Here is a 23,636-nt window from a genome sequence, read left to right as displayed (position 1 = left end):
GGTCTGGAGCGCTCTTAGCTATACCTTATCGCTGCTGACGGTTCATACCGCTAGTGGCCACCACTACGCAAAAAGCTTTTCTACATCGCAGTTTAATTACACATAGAAAATTTTATATGAACATTTAATATAAAATCTGATTTAGTATTAAAATTACATTTTTACTCTACTTTAAAATTTTACACATAAAATACTTAAGTTGTTATAGCCTACACCCAGTGTATGGAAGTGTTTTCATTAATAAAGTTTCCATACACTAATGGTTGTTAGCTTTTTTAATTACTATCCTAAGGCACATCAGCTGGCGAACCATTTGACAGAAATGGCTTAGGAGTCTATATAAAGAAAGATGAGTTTACACAAACTTTATAGCTATGGCAGCGAGACAGCGAGTACTTGTTTTAAATCAAAGACGGCGCCGTCCGCGGAGCCAGTTAGTGTATGTCAACTACATGGCTGGTGGATAATCAGCATACGTTGTGGAGAACATTATGGCCGTGAGGGTTTGGGATTGCACACTTGCTAAATTATAAACACATAGCCTACTCATATTTATTTCTGCATGTACATATTTCAATGAGCCCCGATAAATGCAGTTTGTACTATTTCTAAAACGCTTCTTTATAAAGAACATTGTTTTCTCAATACTTTACCTATACCGCTGTGAAGGAAAGAGCGCACAATCGATCATCGAGGCATCGATTTCAACCTATTCAGCACCTCCACCATGGACAGCGCCTGCTAAGGTCGAACTTAACAATATTTTTCTGGGAAGTGTAGATGTTACAAAAAACAAATGTTCAAGTAATTACATTAGAAATCTTTTGGTAAATGTTACGGTTCTTCCTGCTAAAATTTTTTGGACATCTCTTTATAAGGATATTGATTGGAAAAAAATGTGGTTGATGAGTAATAAATTCTGTCTTAACAATAAAATAAAAGAAGTATCTTTCAAAATTATACACAGAATATATCCGGCAAAAAAGACGTTAGAAAGATTTAAGATTGATATTGAGTATTCATGTAATTTGGCTTAAATGAAGAAACTATTGAACATTTGTTTTATCAGTAGGCTACTAAAATGTTCTGGATGAATGTACAAAATTTTATTGAAAGGAAAACAGGACAGTCATTATATTTGCAGGAGAAGGACGTTCTTCTTTACTTTGAGGACATTAATTTGGAAAAGGACTTGATTTTCTTTGTACAACTTGTTTTATTTTTAGGAAAATGTCACATTCATAAAAGAAAATGGACTGACAGCAAGCCATTATTTAACCTATTTCTACAAGAGCTATCTCATTACAGCACCACCATCAATGATCTTAAACAGTCAAAGGCTTTAAAAACAAATTCTATTCTGGAAAAAATTCCTATGCAACTAATGTGTTTTTTGTATACTCTTTGTAACCTTATTTCTTTTAATGTTTGTACCCCTGGCAAACAGTTTTGTTCTGTACATATTTGTTAATAAAACTCATTTAAAAAAAAAAAAAAAAAAGCACTCATCTTGTTTGTTTATAGCGGATGTTTTATAGCGGATGTTTTTCGTAAACCGGAAACTGATATGCCGACTTCTGACAATAGCGGAAGTTCGTCACGACGCTTGTGCACGTAGCCTATTCGAGCCGCCAATAGAGTGCCGAAGTTATGAAGTCACTTTGTAGGCCAACACGGAAGTTAGCGGCGCATGGGTTCCCTCGATCAAAAAGCTATGCATTTTTTTTAGACTTTTGGAAAATCGCAAAAAATAAGATCTGTGTTCAACAAAGAGTTGTGACCCTAACACGTTTTGTCTATCAAGATAATCTTTACAAGTTAATCCAAAATGTATACATTTTGAAGCCTAAATAAAGCCGTCAGATATAAAATGCTAACGGTAGGCTATAAACGGACTACAGCCAGAGCCCTTCTCTGCTACAGCACACCATGGTCGCGGATCAACGTCATCATCAAGCTTCCTCAAACTCGCTTGCTCATTATGATCTGCGCTGAACCTATTTTTTACAGTCTATGGTATGAATACTTATCCACTTTTTCATGAGCAATATTATTCGTTTTTTCCAAAAATGTTAGAAACTAATTTTGTTTATGCGTGCCTCTCTGAGTTTTTAAAAAAATCTTTTGTTAATGTTTTATTTATTCGTTTATTATTTTGTTAGTTTATATAAACCTTAATATAAACCTTAATATTATTTTCTTTGTGATTAAGATTATTAATATGCCTGATCATTGTGCCCCAAATAAACTTTAAAGATTATCTTTCACTGTATTATGTTTGACTGTATGTTTGGTAAACGGTAAAAACGAGCATCTTTCATTCGACGACTTGTGGTTGCATCTCGGGACAAAACAAAACACCATTGTCGAACTACATTCTCTCCACAGAAATAAAGAACTGGTAATCGGTTACCTTAATATCACAGAATTCTGTGTACAACAATATTTGGAAAAACTATAATTTGAAAAGACTAAATATATAACGTTATGTATAACTGAAAGGTAAACTTCTAAGAACGTGAGGCTGTTTGTCATGATGACGTCTAAAGTCCCCGCCAAAGGATGTGGTCCCTTTTAGCAACTTGTTAGCAACCACCGGTTTTAAGACACAATAAAGTTTTAAAAAATCACAAGCAGGTTATAACTGGTGTGTTTTATGTCATAGATCAAAACGTGAAAATATGTAGAGGCTTTGTTAACCAGACCTTATTTCAGGCGATTTAGCAAAAACCCATTCAAAAAACCCATAGACTTTAGGGCGAGGGAACCGGAAGTGCTAAAATGCTAACTCACTTCCGCGGTTTGGCCTACAAAGTGACGTCGCCTATAGATACAGACGGTTGGTCCGGGAACGCCCCCGGGAACGCCCCGTCACGTGATGTAAATTTAGCCCATGGGGGAAAACATTGCCATGGCGCTCATTGAAATATACGGGACAATCATGCCGAAGAGTTGCTGTGTCGTTTTCTGTACCGCCAATAAACAAACAAATTATGAATTGAAGTTCTACATCCTTCCTAATAAACACACAGAACCGGAAAGGAGGACAAAATGGCTTTTGAGCTTTCTTTTTTGAGATTACTGTGTGAGTAGATCCCTGTGTGATATAGTACTAGTGGGTGTTAAACTCGTAGTATTAGCCAGATTTGTCTAACGTTACATCCCTTACGAAAAAGAACTATAGTAATCCTATAAGATTTCTATAGTAGTGTATAATTCTGTGATGTTCTGTAATACCTCTATAGTAGCCTATCCCAAAATACTATAGTATTCCTATACGATTACTATAATATTTTGTCCCAAAATACTACAAGATTCCTATAGTTGTTTTTCATAAGGGATGTCTCATTCACATTAGCGTTATCAGCTGAAGGCTCGCTTGATAGGCCAATCGCGAACCCATGGAGTAGTTTGAGGTCTACACTGAATACAGACTGCAGTCTGTGAGTTAGGGATAACTGTCAGCACAGTCCCTCGGCAACTTCGTACTGATCACCGTTTTACAAAAGGATTAATAGTTTGGAGTGAAGCATATGTACAATTGTTAAGTGACAAGGTTTTATGGAGTTATAGTATGCAACATATACAAAAGTCGATTGAGTTATAGGCTAATGTTACCGCTACAGCTACCGCAATGTCTTACCTGGAGATTCAACCAGATAGCAAAATATGTCTGGAAACGACACCTCCGGCTATTTGGTTGGGTCATTGACCCAGTTTTTAATTAAATAAGGGCAATCATAACCTATTGCAGTTAATTTTGCAATGTACCGTTGCCGGTCGGCAGGCGTCAATGATTCGCAATATTTTTGTCATTCAAATACACACGATGTTCGCTGTGTTTTCCCCCACGCCGACCACGCCCCCAACTATGACTAGATGCCGACCGTATCTATGGCTGCGTCCGAAACCGCATACTGAATGAGTAGGTACTTAATTTCAATAAGTACTTACTTAACGAGCGCTAAAAGAGTAGGTACTTTATAGCCAGATCTCGTTGAGTATGAATGCGAACCGGACATCTGCCATGTTTACGTTATCATGTGACCTACGACGCGTTATCACACGCGCAACAACTTAAAAGATTTGAACGACACGTTTAATTCATCTATCCGTAAATATCTTGATATTGATTAAACTTGTTCATTTTGTGGTCTTTTTGAAGAAACTGCTGCCCATTTATTTTGTGAATACATTTAGGGTTGATTTAAGTTATTTTATTTAACCCTACTAATGTGATCCACCGTTTTATCCTTAACGATATTTATTTATTTTTATTACGGAATCCCAAAATTGTCATCTCTTGAATATATTGTTAATTTATTTATTTTATATCCAAACATTTTCATCCACAAGCAAAACTGCTTACTGCTTTATGTTTTCCTCTTTTTCTGGTTGAATTTAATCCCTCAGGCCTAGGCCTATAAATAACAAAAAATGCATTTTTTAAATGTATTATAATTAATTATTTAAGAAAATATATATTAAGATATTCAACCTTGTAGGTTCTTTTTTCCTGTGTAAATAATCTCATATTATGTATGCAAACCATATGCAAACCCATGATATATATATATATATATATATACCTTATAACATCAGTAACTTGACAGACCTAGAATGTTTTTCCTCAGTGTTTGTAATGTCTGCACAAAGGGCAGCTGTGCGAAAATTCGCCTTTGGAGAAAACTGTTGATTTTATACTCAAAAAATGTAAGTATCATTACTATTAAAAATGAATATTACCCCAGAATGAATTGCATTGCTATCCCACCCCAAAACATACAATAATAACAATGATAAATGCTGACCAATACTTAATTATATTACTTTTTACTGAAAATGATATAATTCAATAAAACAAAATGTAATGTATGTCATATGACATAGCTATGCATAATTGAATACACTCTAGATGTGTATATAGTGAACATATCTACATTTTTATTCAAACAATTAAATAAAGCATTAATTAAATTATTATATTTTATTTACTGACAACAATGAGAAATATTAATAAATTAATAAAATAATGAATGAAAGTCACCATCACACAATAAACAAATGCATACAAGTCAACACATGAAACAAAGCTTTATTCAAACTACAATCATGTATGTAGGCTACAGGCGCTGAACCCCACATCCTTCTGCCATCTCAACACAGCGGTTCCTATTCTGCAGCTTTATTCTGATGAATCAGCTGACCGCCAGAGGTGAGCCGTTCCCTCGTGCCAGAGGTTGTTGCGTGATGCGTGCTTCACAATCTGAGGCAATAAGGGCAGATGGAGTGATGGAGGGTCTCATAAGGACAGGTGGAGGGTCTCATAAGGGCAGGTGGAGTGATGGAGGGTCTCATAAGGACAGGTGGAGGGTCTCATAAGGGCAGGTGGAGTGATGGAGGGTCTCATAAGGACAGGTGGAGGGTCTCATAAGGGCAGGTGGAGTGATGGAGGGTCTCATAAGGGCAGGTGGAGTGATGGAGGGACTCATAAGGACAGGTGGAGGGTCTCATAAGGGCAGGTGGAGTGATGGAGGGTCTCATAAGGGCAGGTGGAGTGATGGAGGGACTCATAAGGACAGGTGGAGGGTCTCATAAGGGCAGGTGGAGTGATGGAGGGTCTCATAAGGACAGGTGGAGGGTCTCATAAGGACAGGTGGAGGGTCTCGTAAGGGCAGGTGGAGGGTCTCATAAGGACAGGTGGAGGGTCTCATAAGGACAGGTGGAGGGTCTCGTAAGGACAGGTGGAGGGTCTCATAAGGACAGGTGGAGGGTCTCATAAGGACAGGTGGAGGGTCTCATAAGGGCAGGTGGAGTGATGGAGGGTCTCATAAGGGCAGGTGGAGTGATGGAGGGACTCATAAGGACAGGTGGAGGGTCTCATAAGGGCAGGTGGAGTGATGGAGGGTCTCATAAGGACAGGTGGAGGGTCTCATAAGGACAGGTGGAGGGTCTCATAAGGACAGGTGGAGGGTCTCATAAGGGCAGGTGGAGTGATGGAGGGTCTCATAAGGGCAGGTGGAGTGATGGAGGGACTCATAAGGACAGGTGGAGGGTCTCATAAGGGCAGGTGGAGTGATGGAGGGTCTCATAAGGACAGGTGGAGGGTCTCATAAGGACAGGTGGAGGGTCTCGTAAGGGCAGGTGGAGTGATGGAGGGTCTCATAAGGACAGGTGGAGGGTCTCATAAGGACAGGTGGAGGGTCTCGTAAGGGCAGGTGGAGTGATGGAGGGTCTCATAAGGACAGGTGGAGGGTCTCGTAAGGGCAGGTGGAGTGATGGCGGGACTCATCCATGTCACCGTTCTGGGCTCTTCATCCTCAGTGCTCACACCAGCCTGCTGACATTTCAGATCCTACAAAAATGCACAAACATAACACAAAAGCAGTCATTTTAACCGCACAATGTCATTTGATTTCAGTATTATTTAGAAGACAAAAACACTTTTTTTTCACAAGCGCCGCCATCATCTTCCTTTGCAGGTCCTGCTCCACCTCAAAAGATCTGCAGCAAATGCACAGAAATCAAGAATCAGAAAAGTGCTGTAATAGCTCTGTTTGAAATTACACTACTTAAAATAAACTACAACTTAATATTGAAATAGTTGTTGTTATTATTAATTTCTGTAGTGTCACTCAAAGCCTTTGATGGCAGCATTCAGCTTCATGAGCCACTCTCCACCGGATAAACACACTTCTGTTCATCTGTCCCTGTAACATCCAGACAAGATTCACATTACCATTTATGAACTCAACAACATTTACATGTTGAGGTTGTTTTAACTTTTTATCCAAAATAAATGTTCCTCAATTTATCAACAGTAATGGACAAATAAAATAGATAACTTATGTTTATTACTTTATAGATTTGTTCTACATAATAGCACACATTCATCACTCAGATGTCTATTTCATGTTGTGATGTGCTCTTCTGCAATACTTACTTAAGATTTTCCTGTCAGATGTAAATAGATATTTAAAATAAGCATCTTTAAGATGTATATGGTTTATGTAAATCCACTTTAGAGACAACTTATGTGTCCTTACCATAGGTCCTTACTGGAGCTCCCCTGTTAGCTAACGTTATACATAATAAAACGTGTTTTTACAGCAAAATCACAACTATACTATACTGTGTAACGTCTTTACACCTTCAACAATTCAACTCTACAGTAGTTCAACACTTGCAATTTTAACAAAAGGAACCGTGTTTACTCACATTTGAAAGCACCCGCGTCGCTGATCTCTGCGATGTTTTATAATGACGTATCCTCTCGCGTGGCCTCCTGGGATAGAAGAGTATCCATCGGTTGAGCATGAAATCTGGCCGGAAGAAGTAAGCCATCCGGGAACTTCTCGCCTACTCTTTTATGAATACTGATGTTTCGAACGTACTGCTTCCTTCACGTACTGTTTTCGCCTACTATATAGTAGGAAAGTAGGCATATTCGAACGCACTTAAGTCCGAATCTCGCGATAATTAGTACGTCACCCAGGTAATTCTCGCCTACTCTTTTGGATTCGTACATACTTTTTCGCTCGCCTACTCTTTTTCCCATACTAAATAGTAGGGAAGTATGCGGTTTCGGACGCAGCCTATGTCACACTTCCTTCTTCCGCAACGCGGAGTAGGGATTCAGAACTTCCGGTCAACAGTATTTCTCGATAAGGATTTAGATTATCAGCCATAATGTCTAAACCATCCGAGGTAGACTGACCACGAGCTATGAGGTTGTGAAACGAAGGTTTCTGCTCCTGTAGAAGCTATATGTTCGTATCAAATCAACCTTGTTTTAAGAAAAACATGTTTTATCCGCGATCTTATGAAACAAAACTACACTACCCACAATCCTAAGCGTAGCCGCAACGTCTGATGATTGGTCCAACTTGCTGTTACCATAGAAACGTTTACCTTACTGGCGAACGGCCCGCCGCTGTTGTTGTAGTGCACCGGCTTGCTCTGCGTCAGGATGTAGACAGCCATACCTCAGCTTTCACGCTTTTCCACTTGAGAGTTTTCATTTACCATCCGAACCACATCGTCATATGTGACTTCAGGCAGGTTGCGGAGAGATTTGGTCCAGCGGTATCTATCGGACTCCGCCATTGTAAAAAGCTAACCGGAAGAGCCGTATCCCTACTAAAAGACGTAAGTTACTTCCGGTCTTCAATTTTTTCGTGACATAGGCCTATAAAGAAGAAGAAGAAGAAGAAGAAGAAGAAGAGTTTCAGCGTCGAGTCTTCTGAGGTGAGGAGAGCAGTTCACGGTATTTCTCATATTTGCACAACCATCACACACACTTTATGCATTTTGATTAAGCGACAGACTCATTTCTGTATTGTTTTCATCGATCACAGCGATACTTGTGCATCTTTTCTGGCGTCTTCCTACTGAAATAAACATTTAGTGCAGCAGCAGCGAGCATGAGGAGAATATGTTGAGTTCATTCAGACCTGAGCGATTTTGTGTTCGTTTGTGTGATTGTCTCGATGTTTGGAGTGAGAACTGTTACTGAATGTCAAGACAAGAGTTAAAGTTTTGCTGCTGCTTTGCTTTTATTTCTACTTTTTGACATTTTTGGCAGATCAAATGTGATTTACGTTGTTAAAATACTTGAACAGATACGGCTAAATACTTACTTACTTACATACTGAGCTTATGATTACTTTTTTAGGATCATTGTCAGTTTTGAATAACATTAGTGCAATGAATCTAGTTACTAGAAAATGTAAATATATTTTAGATATTGACATTATAAATGCTGCTGTAGTTATTTAGATGAGGTGGTTTAGATGAATGCCATTAGCTAGTGTTTGTTTTTATTTTTGGTTTTATCCATGTCATGTTGTGAGAAGCAACAGTATTTTCTTTCAATAGAGCAGTTTTACAGGCTTTTATCATATATCCTGACTCAAATAATGTGTTTCTAACAGCAAACACTCAGAATAAAGTGAGATGATCTGCTGATGATCCTGAATGGCTTGTTGAATGAGTGTTGATAGTCTGAGGCTCATCAATATTAACAGATCTGATGAAAACACTCTTTATTAATAGTTCCTGTTTTCTCCTCATTTATTATGCTGATGTCTTCAGATCTCCTGTAAATTTACATTTAAAACGTTTTTTACTTTATTTCTAGATAACTATTTTTATGAAGAAGCAGAATAATGTTAGGATTAGTAATGCAAATAATTAATGATTGGCATCAGTTACTGTACGATGAATAGATAGACAGACATAAATGCTTAGAAGTGTCATTTATTATAAAAACAAATTCAGTAATTTATATTTTTCATTTAGGCAGATCAGCTTCTCCCACTGATCACATCATCAGTGAAGCTCCTCCCACATTGTCACATCATCAGTGAAGCTCCTCCCACATTGTCACATCATCAGTGAAGCTCCTCCCACATCAGTTCTCCAATAAAAGCTGTACATTCCCATCAGCTACAAGTGAAGACGAGCATCAGGAAGAGATGATATCTGTAAAGACTGAGTTTATTAAAGAGGACAGTGAGAACATGAGTGATCCAGAACCCTGCAGAATGAAACACACTGAAGATCCTGAAGAACAAAGAGGTTGGTGTTTATTCTTCATTCATTCATTCATGATGCTGAAGAACATTCATGATAGAAACATTCAAGCACTTCATCACTTTTAGATATGCAGATAAACTATGAAATGGTACAGAATGTTCTGGGGGTTTTCTTCAACAAATGGTCAGTAAAGCAGACCTGCCAACCTCAGGGCTCGACATTAAGGCTTGTCCGCTTGTCCGGGACAAGTGGATTTTTTTGTAGGACAAGTGGAAGAGAAAATTAGTTGTCCCACTGGACAAGTTAAATTTCAAACAAAATAAAATGTCATGTTACTTCACTTATGTGCCACTCATTACGTCTATAATTTTACAGATTTAATTTTACCGATTTGAGACGTCGCATAACTGCCAGATTCAAACTGTGCTTTCGCTCGTTGGCTGGCGCTGAGCCAGAGTCGGACGCGTTCAGCGCTGTCATATATCACAACTAAGCAGTGTTTTAACCTCATAATGTTTATTTTAGGTTTCAGATATTTAAATACACATAAGCACGAGTAAAACAATACATTTGGAGTTTGTAAAATACACACTGATGTCTGTGGAAGCAGCAATAACAATCTATTCAAATATAATTGGCCGACGTGTGTTATTCATATCAGACAAACATAGTGGAAGTAACTATAAAGTTTACTCTATTCTTCTCAGTTCACCGGCCACTTTCTTGCATTTATTTCGGGAGAAACTGATGAATTCACGTGCTGTAAATCCGACTGACAGGACAACATTGTGGCGCTCATCTCATGATCAAGATTATTTATAAAGGTTTTTAAACAACCAAACACACTCACTCACACGTATTTGAGAATCGGAATATCAGATAGGTTGATTGATGACATGGTAAGCAAGTTTGTGAATATTTTGAATAAAGGAAAAGCGAAATAAAAGCGACACATCTGTCATACATTATTATTGTGGCTGCGGTGTATCGCGTGACGCGTCGCCATGGAAACATTAAAGGGAACGTTCGCCTTGAAAAAACTCACTCTGGGGGGTGGGGGGGTCAGTTAGAATATTTTAAACTTACGCGTGAAAGGGTTAAAGAAATGATCAAAAATAAATATATGTGTGTGCTGTAAAGTGGTTAGAAAAAAAAAATCGGAATCGGCAGGTCAAACTCAATGAAAAACCGGAATCGGCCTAGAAAATTGAAATCGGTGCATCTCTATGTCTACAAAATTATTTTAGATATAGTATACAGTAAGTCTAGCTAGCTTCAGCTTGTATAGCTAGCTTGCAAATTCTGAGGATACCTACAAGAGTCACCACTTCCTCTGGTGATACACTGCGCACCCGCGTGCAAAGTATTACTTTGTATTATGGAGTCTGGAGATCTGGAGTCTGGAGATCCTTATTTCTTGTTGAAGGGGAACTCTGTTCTTGGGACACGTTCCTTTCTACTGTTTCAACTGAATTTTATTAATATTGATAGTGTTTGGATGCTTTCAATGGTTTGTTCGAATTCTGCATTAGCAAAACACAAAACAAAAAAAAATGATAAAATTATAAATCTTTACCCGGACAAGTGACTTTTGTGCATGGACAAGTAAAACATAAATTTACTTGTCCGAAGGACAAGTGCCTCAAAAAGTTCATGTCAAGCCCTGAACCTGTACGCATTTTGCGTAGCGGATACGCATTTTGACTTCAAAGTACGCTGGTACGATTTGTTACTCTAAACTACGCAAAAACCTGGTGACGCCTCTGCACGCGCAGTCCTCAAATCAAGCAACAGCAAAAGAAGAAGAGTTCGACCAATCATAGCGCTGGATTCATTCCCCTAATAGCAAGCGGGGATGATTGACAGATGCGTAAGGCCTATCATTAAAAAGAGACCGAATAAAAAAGAATCCCGCTCGACCCGCCTTCCACTCCCGCGGCCCGCCGTCTGACTGATTTCATAAGCGTGGACAGTACAGTAGTCACTGTACATCTGACTCCTGAAGGTAAACGGCCTGGGCTCGATGTGAAAAGTTGAAATATTAACCTAATCCTATGGATTCGATGATCACACGGATCGCATGGATTATCTTAAAATACTCCGTTCTTCATGGTCACTCAGAAAAAAAGGAAGACCTCATTCAGCCACGCAAATAATAAAATGCTCAAGAAATGCTGAACAAGAAATCTTAATAAACTTGAAATCGCTATGGCTTCGTGATTATGTAAGTGATGTGATTTGTGGATTACGGATAAACGCGAGTCTGGAGAAACAGGCGTTTAATTAATTCTCAGTGCTAAGAAACGTAGCCTTCATGTGTTACGTTATTGTGTTAATAATAACTAAAGTACCTAATTCAGGGCTCGAATTTCGGCGCGGGCATTGCGCACAATTTTAATCATTCCCGCAGGTCTGCCATTTATAATGCGGGAAATTCCCGCAAACATTGATTCACTTTAGCATGTAGGTTGTATTAGTAAATTAATCCACTCAGATTATAAAATCAAATACGTCATTTTAAAACTGTCTGCGAGACGCAATTTCACAAACAGCGTGAGTGATTCAGCGGTGCTGCGTCTTCTATCTCTCGTCTCTCTAAATGGGTTGCACAAGGCAATCGTTAAGCGCGCTGCAGGCGGCGATGATACACTCTCGCGTTTCGGGAGTCGGGATAGACGGAATTGCACTTGCATAATCGTGCCAGCATTGCATCATGAGTAACTAAAGTTTACCATTTGCACGTCTTTTTAAGTCTTACCAGTTTAAACATTCACGCGATTTTAAACTCTTCGGTACATGCGCGCTGTCTGAGAGACGTTTTTTTCTCTGCACACATACATAGAGTAAAGCCGCCTCACAAACAGCTCGCGGGTAACAAAAGTTATTTTTCGTGGATTATATCGCTTTAACAGTCAAACACATACGAAAATCATGTCAATTTCGGTCTTGGTGAGTATCCTCTTAACACAGTCGGTTATGTCTTAAATAAGCATAAATCGCACGTGTCCGTATAATGAAAACAGGATCCGTGCACTAGCTCTTAAAGGGACAGCAGCCATATGTGTCTGTCATTAATTTGGTTGTCAAAACAACAAAATATAGCTTTCATTTTAAGGAATCAGGATTACTAGCCTATGTATTTAAATAGTCAGGACTAAAATACTACCCAGTGTTATTTTACATTTGATTACTTTATTCAGTCTTTGTATTTCTGAATACTAGTATTAGACCTAAGCAAAAACTTTTCTCTTTATTGTGGTATCTTTATTCTATTGTATTTATTTGTGCTACTTTTTTCAATTTAATTCAAAGATTGAAATTAAGCTTCATTGAGTTGTGTAAATCCTTAAGAACAAAATTACCCCATTGTAAAAATGCAATGAGTAAGCATACATTTAGGCGAGATAAATGTAATAAAAAAAAAAAGGTCTAAACTCCCCCCCTCAAATTAAAAATTCCCCCCCATAAGAATCACCTAAGGGGGATTTCCCCCCCATTTTCCAAAATGAAATTCAGGCCTTGTAATTATGTTACATATTTATTTTGTATGAAAACTAGCCTGTTAGTTATGGATTAAAAAGTAGGCTACCGTTGTATCAGTGCTGCGCGAGCTCTCTCACAAACACGGACGCGCGCACAGAGAGAAGATAATTGTAAAATTAAATTTGACAGGCTAAGTTTAAATTTGTTCTTGCTTGTTTTTGTTTTTTGTTTTTTCTGTCAAACTGCCAGAAAGCATTTTTTATTATCCATCCTTGTTTTTAAAATTCGTTAAATGACGAACGTTTTACTGTTACAGCCCTTATATGTCGGATTCGTCTAACTTACCGGTATACTTGATATTCTTTTTATAATAAGTGATTCGTTATGCTATTATTGGACTCCTGTCTAATCACTGTCAACTGTTTTCTATAAATATGTTTGTATTGGTAACATTTATTCAGCTAATGCGTGTCCTGTTTCAAATGCGCAATGTTCAAATGCAAATGCACGTCACATATAGATGCCCTTTCCCCTGTGGTATTTAGTATCATATTTGGATATTGGAATAATAAATTAAGTAGCCTATCTTAATTGTAAATTTTTTTTTTTTTTTTTTTTTTTTTTTTTTACAGTTTTATAGTGGTTTCTTAATTTTAGATGTGTTGACCAGCACACATTTTATGCAATGCAATATAATGCATGCAATATAATGCATGTGTGTCGTCGTCGTCCACAACCCCCGTCGTCGTAGTAGTAAGTAATATATCAAAATATCAAAGTTTCATAGTTATAGAGATTCTTCTTACAGTGACTTTGGTAACAGGGTTGATAAGGCCATCCTTAAAAATATTCTTGTTTGCCGTAACCGACCCTGTCAATTTAGGACCGACCCAATTAATTATTTTTTCCTTTTAGTCCGACCAACTTACCGGTTGTAAACTTAATTTACACCTACTATTGGGCAGTTCCAGCGTTATGGACGTGACATTTGCATTCAAAACTTGAAATGTAAATTATCAGAAAACGCGTTTAATACTAATATATTGAAACATCTGTTTATACATCCATACTCCCTTAATAAAGGAGTTCAGCGTTAGAAAAATATCAGTATACACATGCGTTTTATATTTAATATGAGGGAAATACTTTGCGTTACGGTCCAGACGTGACACAAAAAATCTTTAACTTTTAGGTGGTAAAATATGTTTTAGTACTTCTATGAATTACACTGATCAAACCAAAAGTATTAAAGAATAAAGATAAAGAAGGGTCGGCTCTCCACAGAACATAATATATTCATTTTATTTTATTTTTCGTGTTCGCATTTATGAGGAAGAAACAATGTTACGGACGTGAGCGCTCTGAAAGCGGCACTACAAGACTGCTTTAAAACTTTCACAGAGACCTCAAACAGGCATTTGAAACACCAAATATTAAAGATTGGCATATCAAGCAAAATAATATTTGACGATTGATCGAAAAGCGAAAAGATTTTGACCACTTCATTAAGTTTGTTTTTGTAAAAAGCCTTTCTTTAAAGTGAATTTCGTTTTGTATTAATTGTATCTTAATTAGGGATGTTAACCGATGACCGTTTGACCGATGGTTGACCGTATCAACGTTAACCGATCAAAGTTGTCGGTAGTCGGTAAAAAAAAAAAAAAAAAGTGCCCTCCGATTACATACAAGCTCCTCGGCGTCGCGTTTGCGGGACTCATGTTTCGCGCTGTAGGGGATTTAAAAAAAGTGATGTGTGTGCGGGAGGCAGAGCGGCAAGATGCGGCAGAGTTGCGAAATTGCAGGCGTGGCTCGAAATGGCTGTTATTTCAAATAGCGTATCATATTTTAAATAGGGCTGTGCCTGTGACGGTGGCAGTTTTTTACCACCACGGTAGTAAGTTAATGGACCCAAATACCGGCGGTGTTGCAGTGGTTGGGGGGTTGTTTTGAAATAAATTTAAAAAAACAAAGAAACAACACACTAAAGCCTGTAAAGCATTGAAATAAATATCAGTAAATGGTAACTTACATAATATAATAAAGTTGAATCTATAAAAAAAAACAAAAAAAACTGTCGTTTAATATTTCCATACAAAGACGCGTGATATACCGCTCTTCTCTTCGTGAGGGATGTGGGACACGAGCAGGAAAGAGACCATCAATCTCTTTTCTGATATCTTCATGTTTTCTACTTGTTGTAAAAGTTATAAAGAGGGAATTTTATCTTCCACAAGTGCAAGGCATTTAGGCTATGTTTGCACGCTGCCAGAGAAAGCCAAACTAAAATCACCCGTGCGTGTGAAACGCGCTTTACAAATAAACTTGACGCGCCTTACCAATTATCATATGTCTATTAACAAGCACAAACTGTGTTAAAAAGAATTTGACGTACAAGTAAAAATGTAGGCTATCTGTCCTACAGCGTTTTTTCTACTTTACCACAGTAAAGAATACGAAAATGATCGACCTAAAAGCGAACAAAGGAAGAAACGTTTATAATAGCCTACCCTTTGGAAATGGGTGAGACGCGAGTGAAGATATGGGAAAAGAAAAAAGAGATTCCATGCAGGGATGAGTCACAATTTTTGAATATTCGATTAGTTGATTTAATTATAGAATATCTAATGTTCTAATGTCTGTTGTGCGATCATTCTCTAAAATAAAATCTCCATGTTCTGGTGCTGATGCGGTGGTGACGCGTTTATATAGGCCTAACCAGAGGGTGACGCTGCCAGTAACGCACATAACAGCTGTCACAAAGAACCGGCAAAAGTAATGATTATGAATGTGTCAAATATAGCAAGGAGACATTTGAATTGTTTATTAATAAAGTGTTTTTTTTGTGTGTGTGTCAGTGTCGGGCTGCAAAGAGGAAGTTGACGATGCTCACTCGTCATCTTCGCAGTGAACGCGCCTATAGAGTAGGGCTGTTGGAACGATTTCCGAAATTCGAATATAATTCGAATATTAAAAAAATCAATACTATTCCTATTCGAATATTGCTTTTTTATGTACATTTAAAAAAAACTAAAAAAAAAATGCAATCTTGCCTTTCTCGTGAAAATAAAATGCTGTTTCGTCAGATGAGCAATAACGTTTTTAAATTGTAACACAATTGTGCACGTTATCCACGCTGTATCATAACAATACTGTCAAAAATCGCGGAGAGCAATGTCTGCACGGAAACGGAGATCACCACTTCTGACAATTTGAGAAGCGATGTGTTGAAGGTGTTTGGATTTCAAACCCTAAATGGAAAAACTGACAACGTTACACCCTGACAAGCTAGGAGATCTGTCCGAGGAATCGCCGCTAAAACAGGCAAGAATTATTATTTTCTGCCTCTCTCCTCTCTCCACATCACGGGGCTTAACTGTTACCAGCTGTCTGCCAAGTAAGGGATAATGTAATAGCGAGGCGGTTGTTATAGCGAATAACAACCCCGACAGGCTGAACTTATTACATGGCTACCTACAAAATAAATAAATAATTTGACAAAATATTGATTTAAAAACGATTGTATTGCTTCCGCTAAAGAAAATAGTCCGTTCCGCATCCATAGCAACGCTGTTTTTCATGGCAACGATGTGTTATAGCCTACTTCGCAGCGGTCTGTTATTTCTTGATAAGTACTTCTATACTCTGACCGCATTCTACATTAGAATTCAACCAAGCCATGTAATAAAAGGCGATAATAGGCAAACTGACACGGTTTATCTGTGAAGATATGAGACCGATCAACATCACGCATTGGCGATCCATAAGACTGTGTAATGTCGTAAATAGGGCTGTAGCTATCGATTATTTTAGTATTCGAGTATTCTACGGATTATTCCATCGATTAATTGAGTAATCGGATAAATGGTGGTAATAAAAATAGATCCAAGTGAACAACAGCTTTTAAAATGACTTAAAAATACAAATAGGTAACACTTTACAATATGGTTCATTAGTTAACTACCTTAGTTAACATACTAAGAATGAACAATACTTCCACAGCATTTATTAGTCTTAGTTAATATTAATTTCAACATTTACTGATACATTATTAAAATCAAAGGTTGTATGTTAACATTAATGTACTGTGAACTAACATGAACAAAAAATTAAACTAAAATGAACAAAGATTAATAAATACAGTTACAAATGTATTGTTTATTCTTAGTTCATGTTGGTTAATACATTAACTAATGTTAACTAATGAACCTTATTGTTAAGTGTTACCTAAATATATAATAACAAGCAATAATTATTTGTTCAAATAAAGTATCAAAGTAATCATATGGGTTTTATTAAACAACACTGTTAAAATACTTAATGTAAAATAAATGATATAAAATATAAAAATAACTTATGTACATTACGTTAAAAAATGTCCGCAGAGAGTGCCAACGGCCTGGTTACACTAAGGCATGATCAAATCATTGTTTAATATTGACCAAACAAAATTTAATTCAAATGTAAACTTAATCTTTAATATTTGGTCACTTCTGTACGATAGAAATGCAACAGTTGCTGTAATTTCTTGAACAAGAACATGTGCAAACTCAGTGCAAGTGTAATAATGCGGTTCATATGTATTCTCTGTGGAAAGCGCCACTTCCGGTATTTTTCCCTTATACCGTTTCTTAGGCGGGTTATTAAATTTATTTCAATGCACCAGTTCAGCTTAAGAGTCTGGAGGCTACTTGCTTGTCTTTGCGTTCCTTTTGGGGATTCCCTTCGTCAGCGTGAAAGGGGTTTACCGGGTTCATTGGCTGGTGTCTCCTCCGGCCTGGATAGATGTCTGGGGTGGCCAATCATGTTTAACCCATGTTCTTCTGATCTTGATTTGGGTTCTTTCGTCTGCATGGTTACCCATCTCTCTGGTTACTCCGTCATGGCTTCTCCATGATCGTTTTTAAATCTACTTTTCTTTTTTAAACTTTGTTCGGGTCCTAAGATTTTAAACTCAAATGTTTGTCCAACCTACTGGAAGAGATCTGACCAATTAGACACTGTCTTTATTTGAGAGACTGTGACATTTTCTTCACTTCTCATCGTAAATCATGCGTTATCTTTGATCTCCTTACTCTCCAGCTCTAGCAGAGAGAACAGAGGCCACAGTTTAGACATCATTACTATTATAAGAATACAAAACATTTTACACAGATTTCAATCAAGCCATAGCCTGGGTTTCCCCATACTGCCTTGAGCAGCGCGATTTTTATTCACGCTGCAAGGTAGTCTGGATACCATGGACTAATTTTTCCCCTGAAATACCGAACCAATCACAGAACGGGGAGGGAGCAGGAAGACGATGACGAAGTATATGCGACACACCGAAGCAGTTTGTTTATCTATGGATCCAACATGACAGACGTAAAAATATATGCATATTTTTAGGAACACATCTACAAAAATATGCCTGTATTTCAAGTTGATAAAATAATTTAAAATCCACATCAGTTTATTTGTGCCGACGCGCCACGCCCTCCCAGGATCTATAACGTTACCAAGGCTACTTCCACTTTTAAAAATGCATCACAACCGCGCGCGCGCGTTCTGCTTGCAGTCGTCAAGATGGATGCTGAGGAGTTGAAGAAAAGAATAGCTAGTGGAGATTGTAAAGTTGTCGACAATACGTCATCAAAAATCAAGTCTAGTGTGTGGGAGAAATTTGGAGTTATCTGAAGAAAATATTGTGAAAGGCTTTGCTGCAAACATTTTCGTGTTGGATAGCCGCAAATGTGGAACTTCATCCCTGAGGAAGCACGCAGATAACTGGTAACAAAGCAGCTCTATCGAACGGTATTTTTCATATTTAACACTGTTAGTATGTGTGGTGTGCAGGGTGTGTTTGAACCCAAAATTGTCAGATGTAGGCTAGACGAAATTGTGTGGCATATAGTGTTGTAGCCGCGTCTGTTCGATTTGTGTGGTAACGTTAGCCATGTTCTTCATGTATCGGCCTTTTGACAGCTTCGGCTGAAGTTGTCCTTAATGGTCGTGTAATAACTTCTGTATGACCTGGCAATAAAAATGTTTGTAAGTGTGTCTATAATGTGATAGTCTAAACTGATTTTATTTCGGGTGCGGGTCGGGTGTCGGTTCTATTTTAAGCGGGTCGGTGCAGATTTTTATTAGTGCTGCTGTTGAAAAACGGGTCGGGTGCGGATTTACAAAATCGGACCCGTGCAGGACTCTCTGGTGTACACATAAATCTGACCCATCGTCGTCTTCTTCGTTGAATATCTGTCGCTCTACATACGTCATCTGGTATAATTTGAAATGATTGGCTATGAGCTGCGTACAGGCGCATTTGATAGACATTCGTAGCGCCCAATAAACGGCTCTGGGCATTCGTAAACCACGCCTCAAATACGAGAAAATGTACATGTGGTATCCAGACCACTTCTCAAAGAGAAAGTGGTCTGACTTTAGCCAGGCTAATCAAGCCATCTTTTGAATCAAGAACATACGATCGTACTGATAGGAAACGAGGCACTTTCATTCAAACATCTAATAGTTATAACAATTACATGACTTGTATGGGATCTAAGCATATTAGACACACATATAGGTTGTAGACACAACATAGAATTATGTAGTTGAATGATGTTTGATTATAGACCAGTTATACTCAGTGCAAGGGTTAAACTTTTATTTTGAAATCGCGATGAACAACAATTCGCATCTATTTCAGAAAGATATTTATGTATTCTCCTGTGTTGGCGTAGATTTACAAATTAGTTGCGTTATGAATCTTGTGAAACGGCGCACACTGCGTGCAGATGAACATTATAAGCCACACAAACTCACAGCATGCAAAGATGGAGTTTGAGAAACCCGAGACGCTGACACGCATATAAATGATGACAGTGCAACTATGAAACGCGCGTCAGAAGTTTTGCGTTCCCAAATGCACATTATTGGAAACCTAAACAAAAGCACATGTAGAGACTGATATGTGTGGAGCAGTGTTTACTGTGAACAGAGCTGAGGTACTTTTAACACAATCTGCACGCATGTAAATAAAGCGTTGTGCTTCTCTGTGAAAAAAAATATATATTTAGCATATTTTTAACTAAATCACAGCCTTTGTGATTTCATGATAGCACTATGCTATATTATGATTGTAAATGGTTTTAAATAGATCGCGTAGCCTTAGAAAACGGTGTAATAATGCGGTTCATATGTATTCTCTGTGGAAAGCGCCACTTCCGGTATTTTGCCGGTTACTCGACACAGGTAAATTGCAATCGAGGATTTTTTCAAATCGAGTACTCGACTTAAATTGAGGAATCGTTACAGCCCTAGTCGTAAATATTAATAATAGGATACAATTTGAGCATTTAATGTTCGAATATTATTCGAATATTAAATAAAATAAGGAATGGAATTCGAATAGTATTATAGAGGAAGATTGACAGCTCTACTATAGAGTAGGGGTGTCCATGGTTAACCGATTAACCGTTAAAAATTGCGTAACCGAGTGAAACATTTTGCTCGGTTAAGTGGCGTCAATGGCGTGCAGTGAATTTAATTGTAATACATTTTTGCACCACCAGAGACCGCTAGACCAGTTTTCTAATATGAAGCGGGCAAAGAAAGCGCGCGTCCGAGAGTGAAGGCTGTGCGCGAGCCAGAAACAAACATAGTATCCGCGCCACTGATCGCAGCACAATAATATCTGTCTGCAGAGCCGCAGAGCCACAGCTTTACTCCAGCAGTTTTACCCCGCGCATGCGCAGTTTCATCACAACAGTTTTACCCGCAGAGTCCGTTTACCGTTACATTAACCCATACAATTTGTATTATGCATTTCCTAAACATGTACTTACTAATCAAACACTTTATATGAACAAACTACTAATCTATAAAACACAATCGGTCTTCCGACCTTTTACTATTGTGTTGATATGCGCGAGGGAGAGAGAGCAATACAGCGCTCGTGTTGTTTGAAGGCGGTGACAGTGCGCGCGCGCGCGGCCGGGGCTCTCTCACTGTTTGTTCTTATGCGCCCTGTCCACTGATCTAAATAATTAGTTGTTACGACGACTTATTTGTTCCCTCGTTTTAATAAATCGTGGACACGTTGAACTAATTCCCTCCCTCATTTTGATTTAACGAATTACAACGTTGCCAAAAACAGTTTGACACTATTAATTAGTGAATGCTAAAGACCTATTTTTTGTGAATTGGTGAATATTCAGGTGAATTATTTCGTGGCCACGAATTAATAATAATTATTAAACAGTTTTTCTTACCTGTGAAGATAGCTCTTCAGTGAAGGCCGACTATTCTCGTACAGCTTTTTATTCCTTTTTTTTGTGTGTGAATTGGTGAATATTCAGGTGAATTGTTTCGTGGCCACGAATTAATAATACCTCAGCACGTTTTACAAGACCCTTCTCGATCGCAGCGGCAACGCGCACTTTGATCACTTGATTTAAAAAACAAAACATTTCAGCGCTAGATCGCCTAAAAAAAAAAAACGAACGAAATGAATGCTCTGCTATAGTTAACTGGAGATGTTTTGTTTATTTGTATTGGTATTCGTGCTGCGAGATGTTTCAAAAGTGGTGGGGACAATATCGACCTTAGAAAATAGTGGTGGGGACATGTCCCACCCGCAAATTACGCCTATCTCGGGGTTGCGGCGGGCACACTATGGTTAACCGAGTATTAACCGCTAAGGGCCTCGGTTAACGGTTAATGAAAAACTTGAAAACGTGCAGCCCTACTATAGAGAGATGCACACTTCATATGGAATAGGCTATAAGCATGCTAGTCGGTTTATTTTCGTTTTGAATTGTTTTGTTTAAAAGTAGACAATTCAAGCTTTCTATAAGGAATAACTAATGGAATATTTTTAAATTCGCTGATAATCGGGTGACCAGATCGCAAACCAGAATTCAAAGCCGACAAAGCTTAAGTTTATGGGCTCACGCACAACTCTCTCATTCGTCATGAATTCAAACTTTTCCATGGCTGCGATATAACATTTAATTGCTAACCTATTATTTATTTTGTAAACAAAGCTTTGTGTGTCATAATATTAATGTAAAACAGCATTTAGGCTACTACTCAGCCACCGCGGTGGTGCGGGTGTTTAAGCATAATTAAAAATGAGCAATAGGTACATTTGTTACTGTATTATTAATCTTTGTTAATCTTAGTTAATAAAAATACAGCTGTTCATTTGTTCATGTTATTCACAGTGCATTAGGCTAACTAATGTTTACAAATACAACTTTTGATTTCAATAAGGCTACTATAAATGGCAAAATTAACATTAACAAAGATAATAATAAATGCTGTAGAAGTACAGTTTATTTATAGTTAATGTTAACTAATGTAGTTAACTAGAGTTTAATAAATTGAACTTGATTGTAAAGTGTTACCGATTTGTTATACACCAATTCAGACGTCTGGTGAGTTCAGTGTTGGAGATATCAGTTGTTTTAACCATTCATTAAAGTGAATCGGTTCAAAGGAGTCATTAGTGCGTAAATCAGAGGTGTCATTAGCGGACATGTACGTGTTTGTGTGATTATCCTGGCAGTTTAGGACATCGCTCAAGATTTGTCTCAACACAGAAAACATTTTATCACTGGATAGGTTTTTGGGTTTATTGAAAGTGTGGTTTGTGTCAGCTGAATGTGCGGAACGCTTTTCAGAGAAGAACGCAACATTTTTTTTAGCACAATTCACACCCAGCGGTAATTCAGGAAAAAAAATCTCCCAGTGCTCCACATGAAACTTCGGTCTTCCGACCTTTTACCATCATGTCAATTCTCAATTGATTTTGATTAATATGTGCGAGGGAGGGAGAGCAAGACAGTTTGAAGACGGTGAGAGTGTGCGCGGCCCGGAGGAGTCTCTCTCTCTCTCTCTCTCTCTCTCTCTCTCTCTCTCTCTCTCTCTCTCTCTCTCTCTCTCTCTCTCTCTCTCTCTCTCTCTCTCTCTGCTCGTTCTTTCAGCAACATGCGACCTGTCACAAGCGCAGTTGTCAGTCATATACATCACTCAGCGATCAAATAAGGCTTTGGCTGAATAAAAATTCGCTTTGGCGACAGCAAAAAAAACCACAAAATGTGGCGGCCGGTGTTGATTCTGTGGCGCACTGCCACGAATTGGTCTATGTGTGGGAAACATTGGAGAGACACACACACCACACGCGTTCAAACCTCTGCCAGGTGGTCGCTGAATAAAACTCCCACAAATACCACGGAACAATGTAGGCATTACTTAATCCTATGACCAGTGTTCGTAACAGCTACCGTATGCATAAGAATAGCCTACAACTTCGCTATTTGCAGCTCCCTAAATACAATGGCAAGCCGTTTTATAGAGGCATTTGGCATTCGCATTTTTCATTTGGACCCACAAACTTGCTTAGCTATCGTTCCAAGCACATATAGAGCAACGTTTTTCCACTTTCAAAGTGTATGGCAATATTTCAGCTAAGTCAAATCAGTTAAAAGATGCTTTGAAAGTTTAAAACTTATCGTTGTCTTGAAGAGCGGATTACAGCACTCTGCTAGTGGGGGAGGGGCAGTGCAGCGTCTCCAGCAACACAGAGCTGCCTGCGGACGCCTGTCTGTAAATAATGCCGGGAAAAAACTATCAGC

The 23,636-nt window shown here is 38.2% G+C and overlaps 1 protein-coding gene across 1 annotated transcript in view; it reads left to right on the top strand.

Moving 5' to 3' along the window:
• Nucleotides 1-7,894: 7,894 nt before the first annotated feature.
• LOC307163678 (uncharacterized protein) overlaps nt 7,895-23,636 on the top strand; it is a 29,253-nt gene continuing 13,511 nt past the window's right edge. The window contains exons 1-2 of the mRNA XM_079879854.1: nt 7,895-8,247; nt 9,301-9,579. Coding sequence (XP_079735980.1) covers nt 9,477-9,579 — 103 coding nt within the window. The 5' untranslated portion in view covers nt 7,895-8,247; nt 9,301-9,476. The remainder of the gene's footprint in view (nt 8,248-9,300; nt 9,580-23,636) is intronic.

Source organism: Squalius cephalus (genome assembly GCF_949319135.1).
Source record: "Squalius cephalus genome assembly, chromosome: 1".
Lineage (NCBI taxonomy): Eukaryota > Metazoa > Chordata > Actinopteri > Cypriniformes > Leuciscidae > Squalius > Squalius cephalus.
This window is presented reverse-complemented; position numbering and strand designations above follow the sequence as displayed.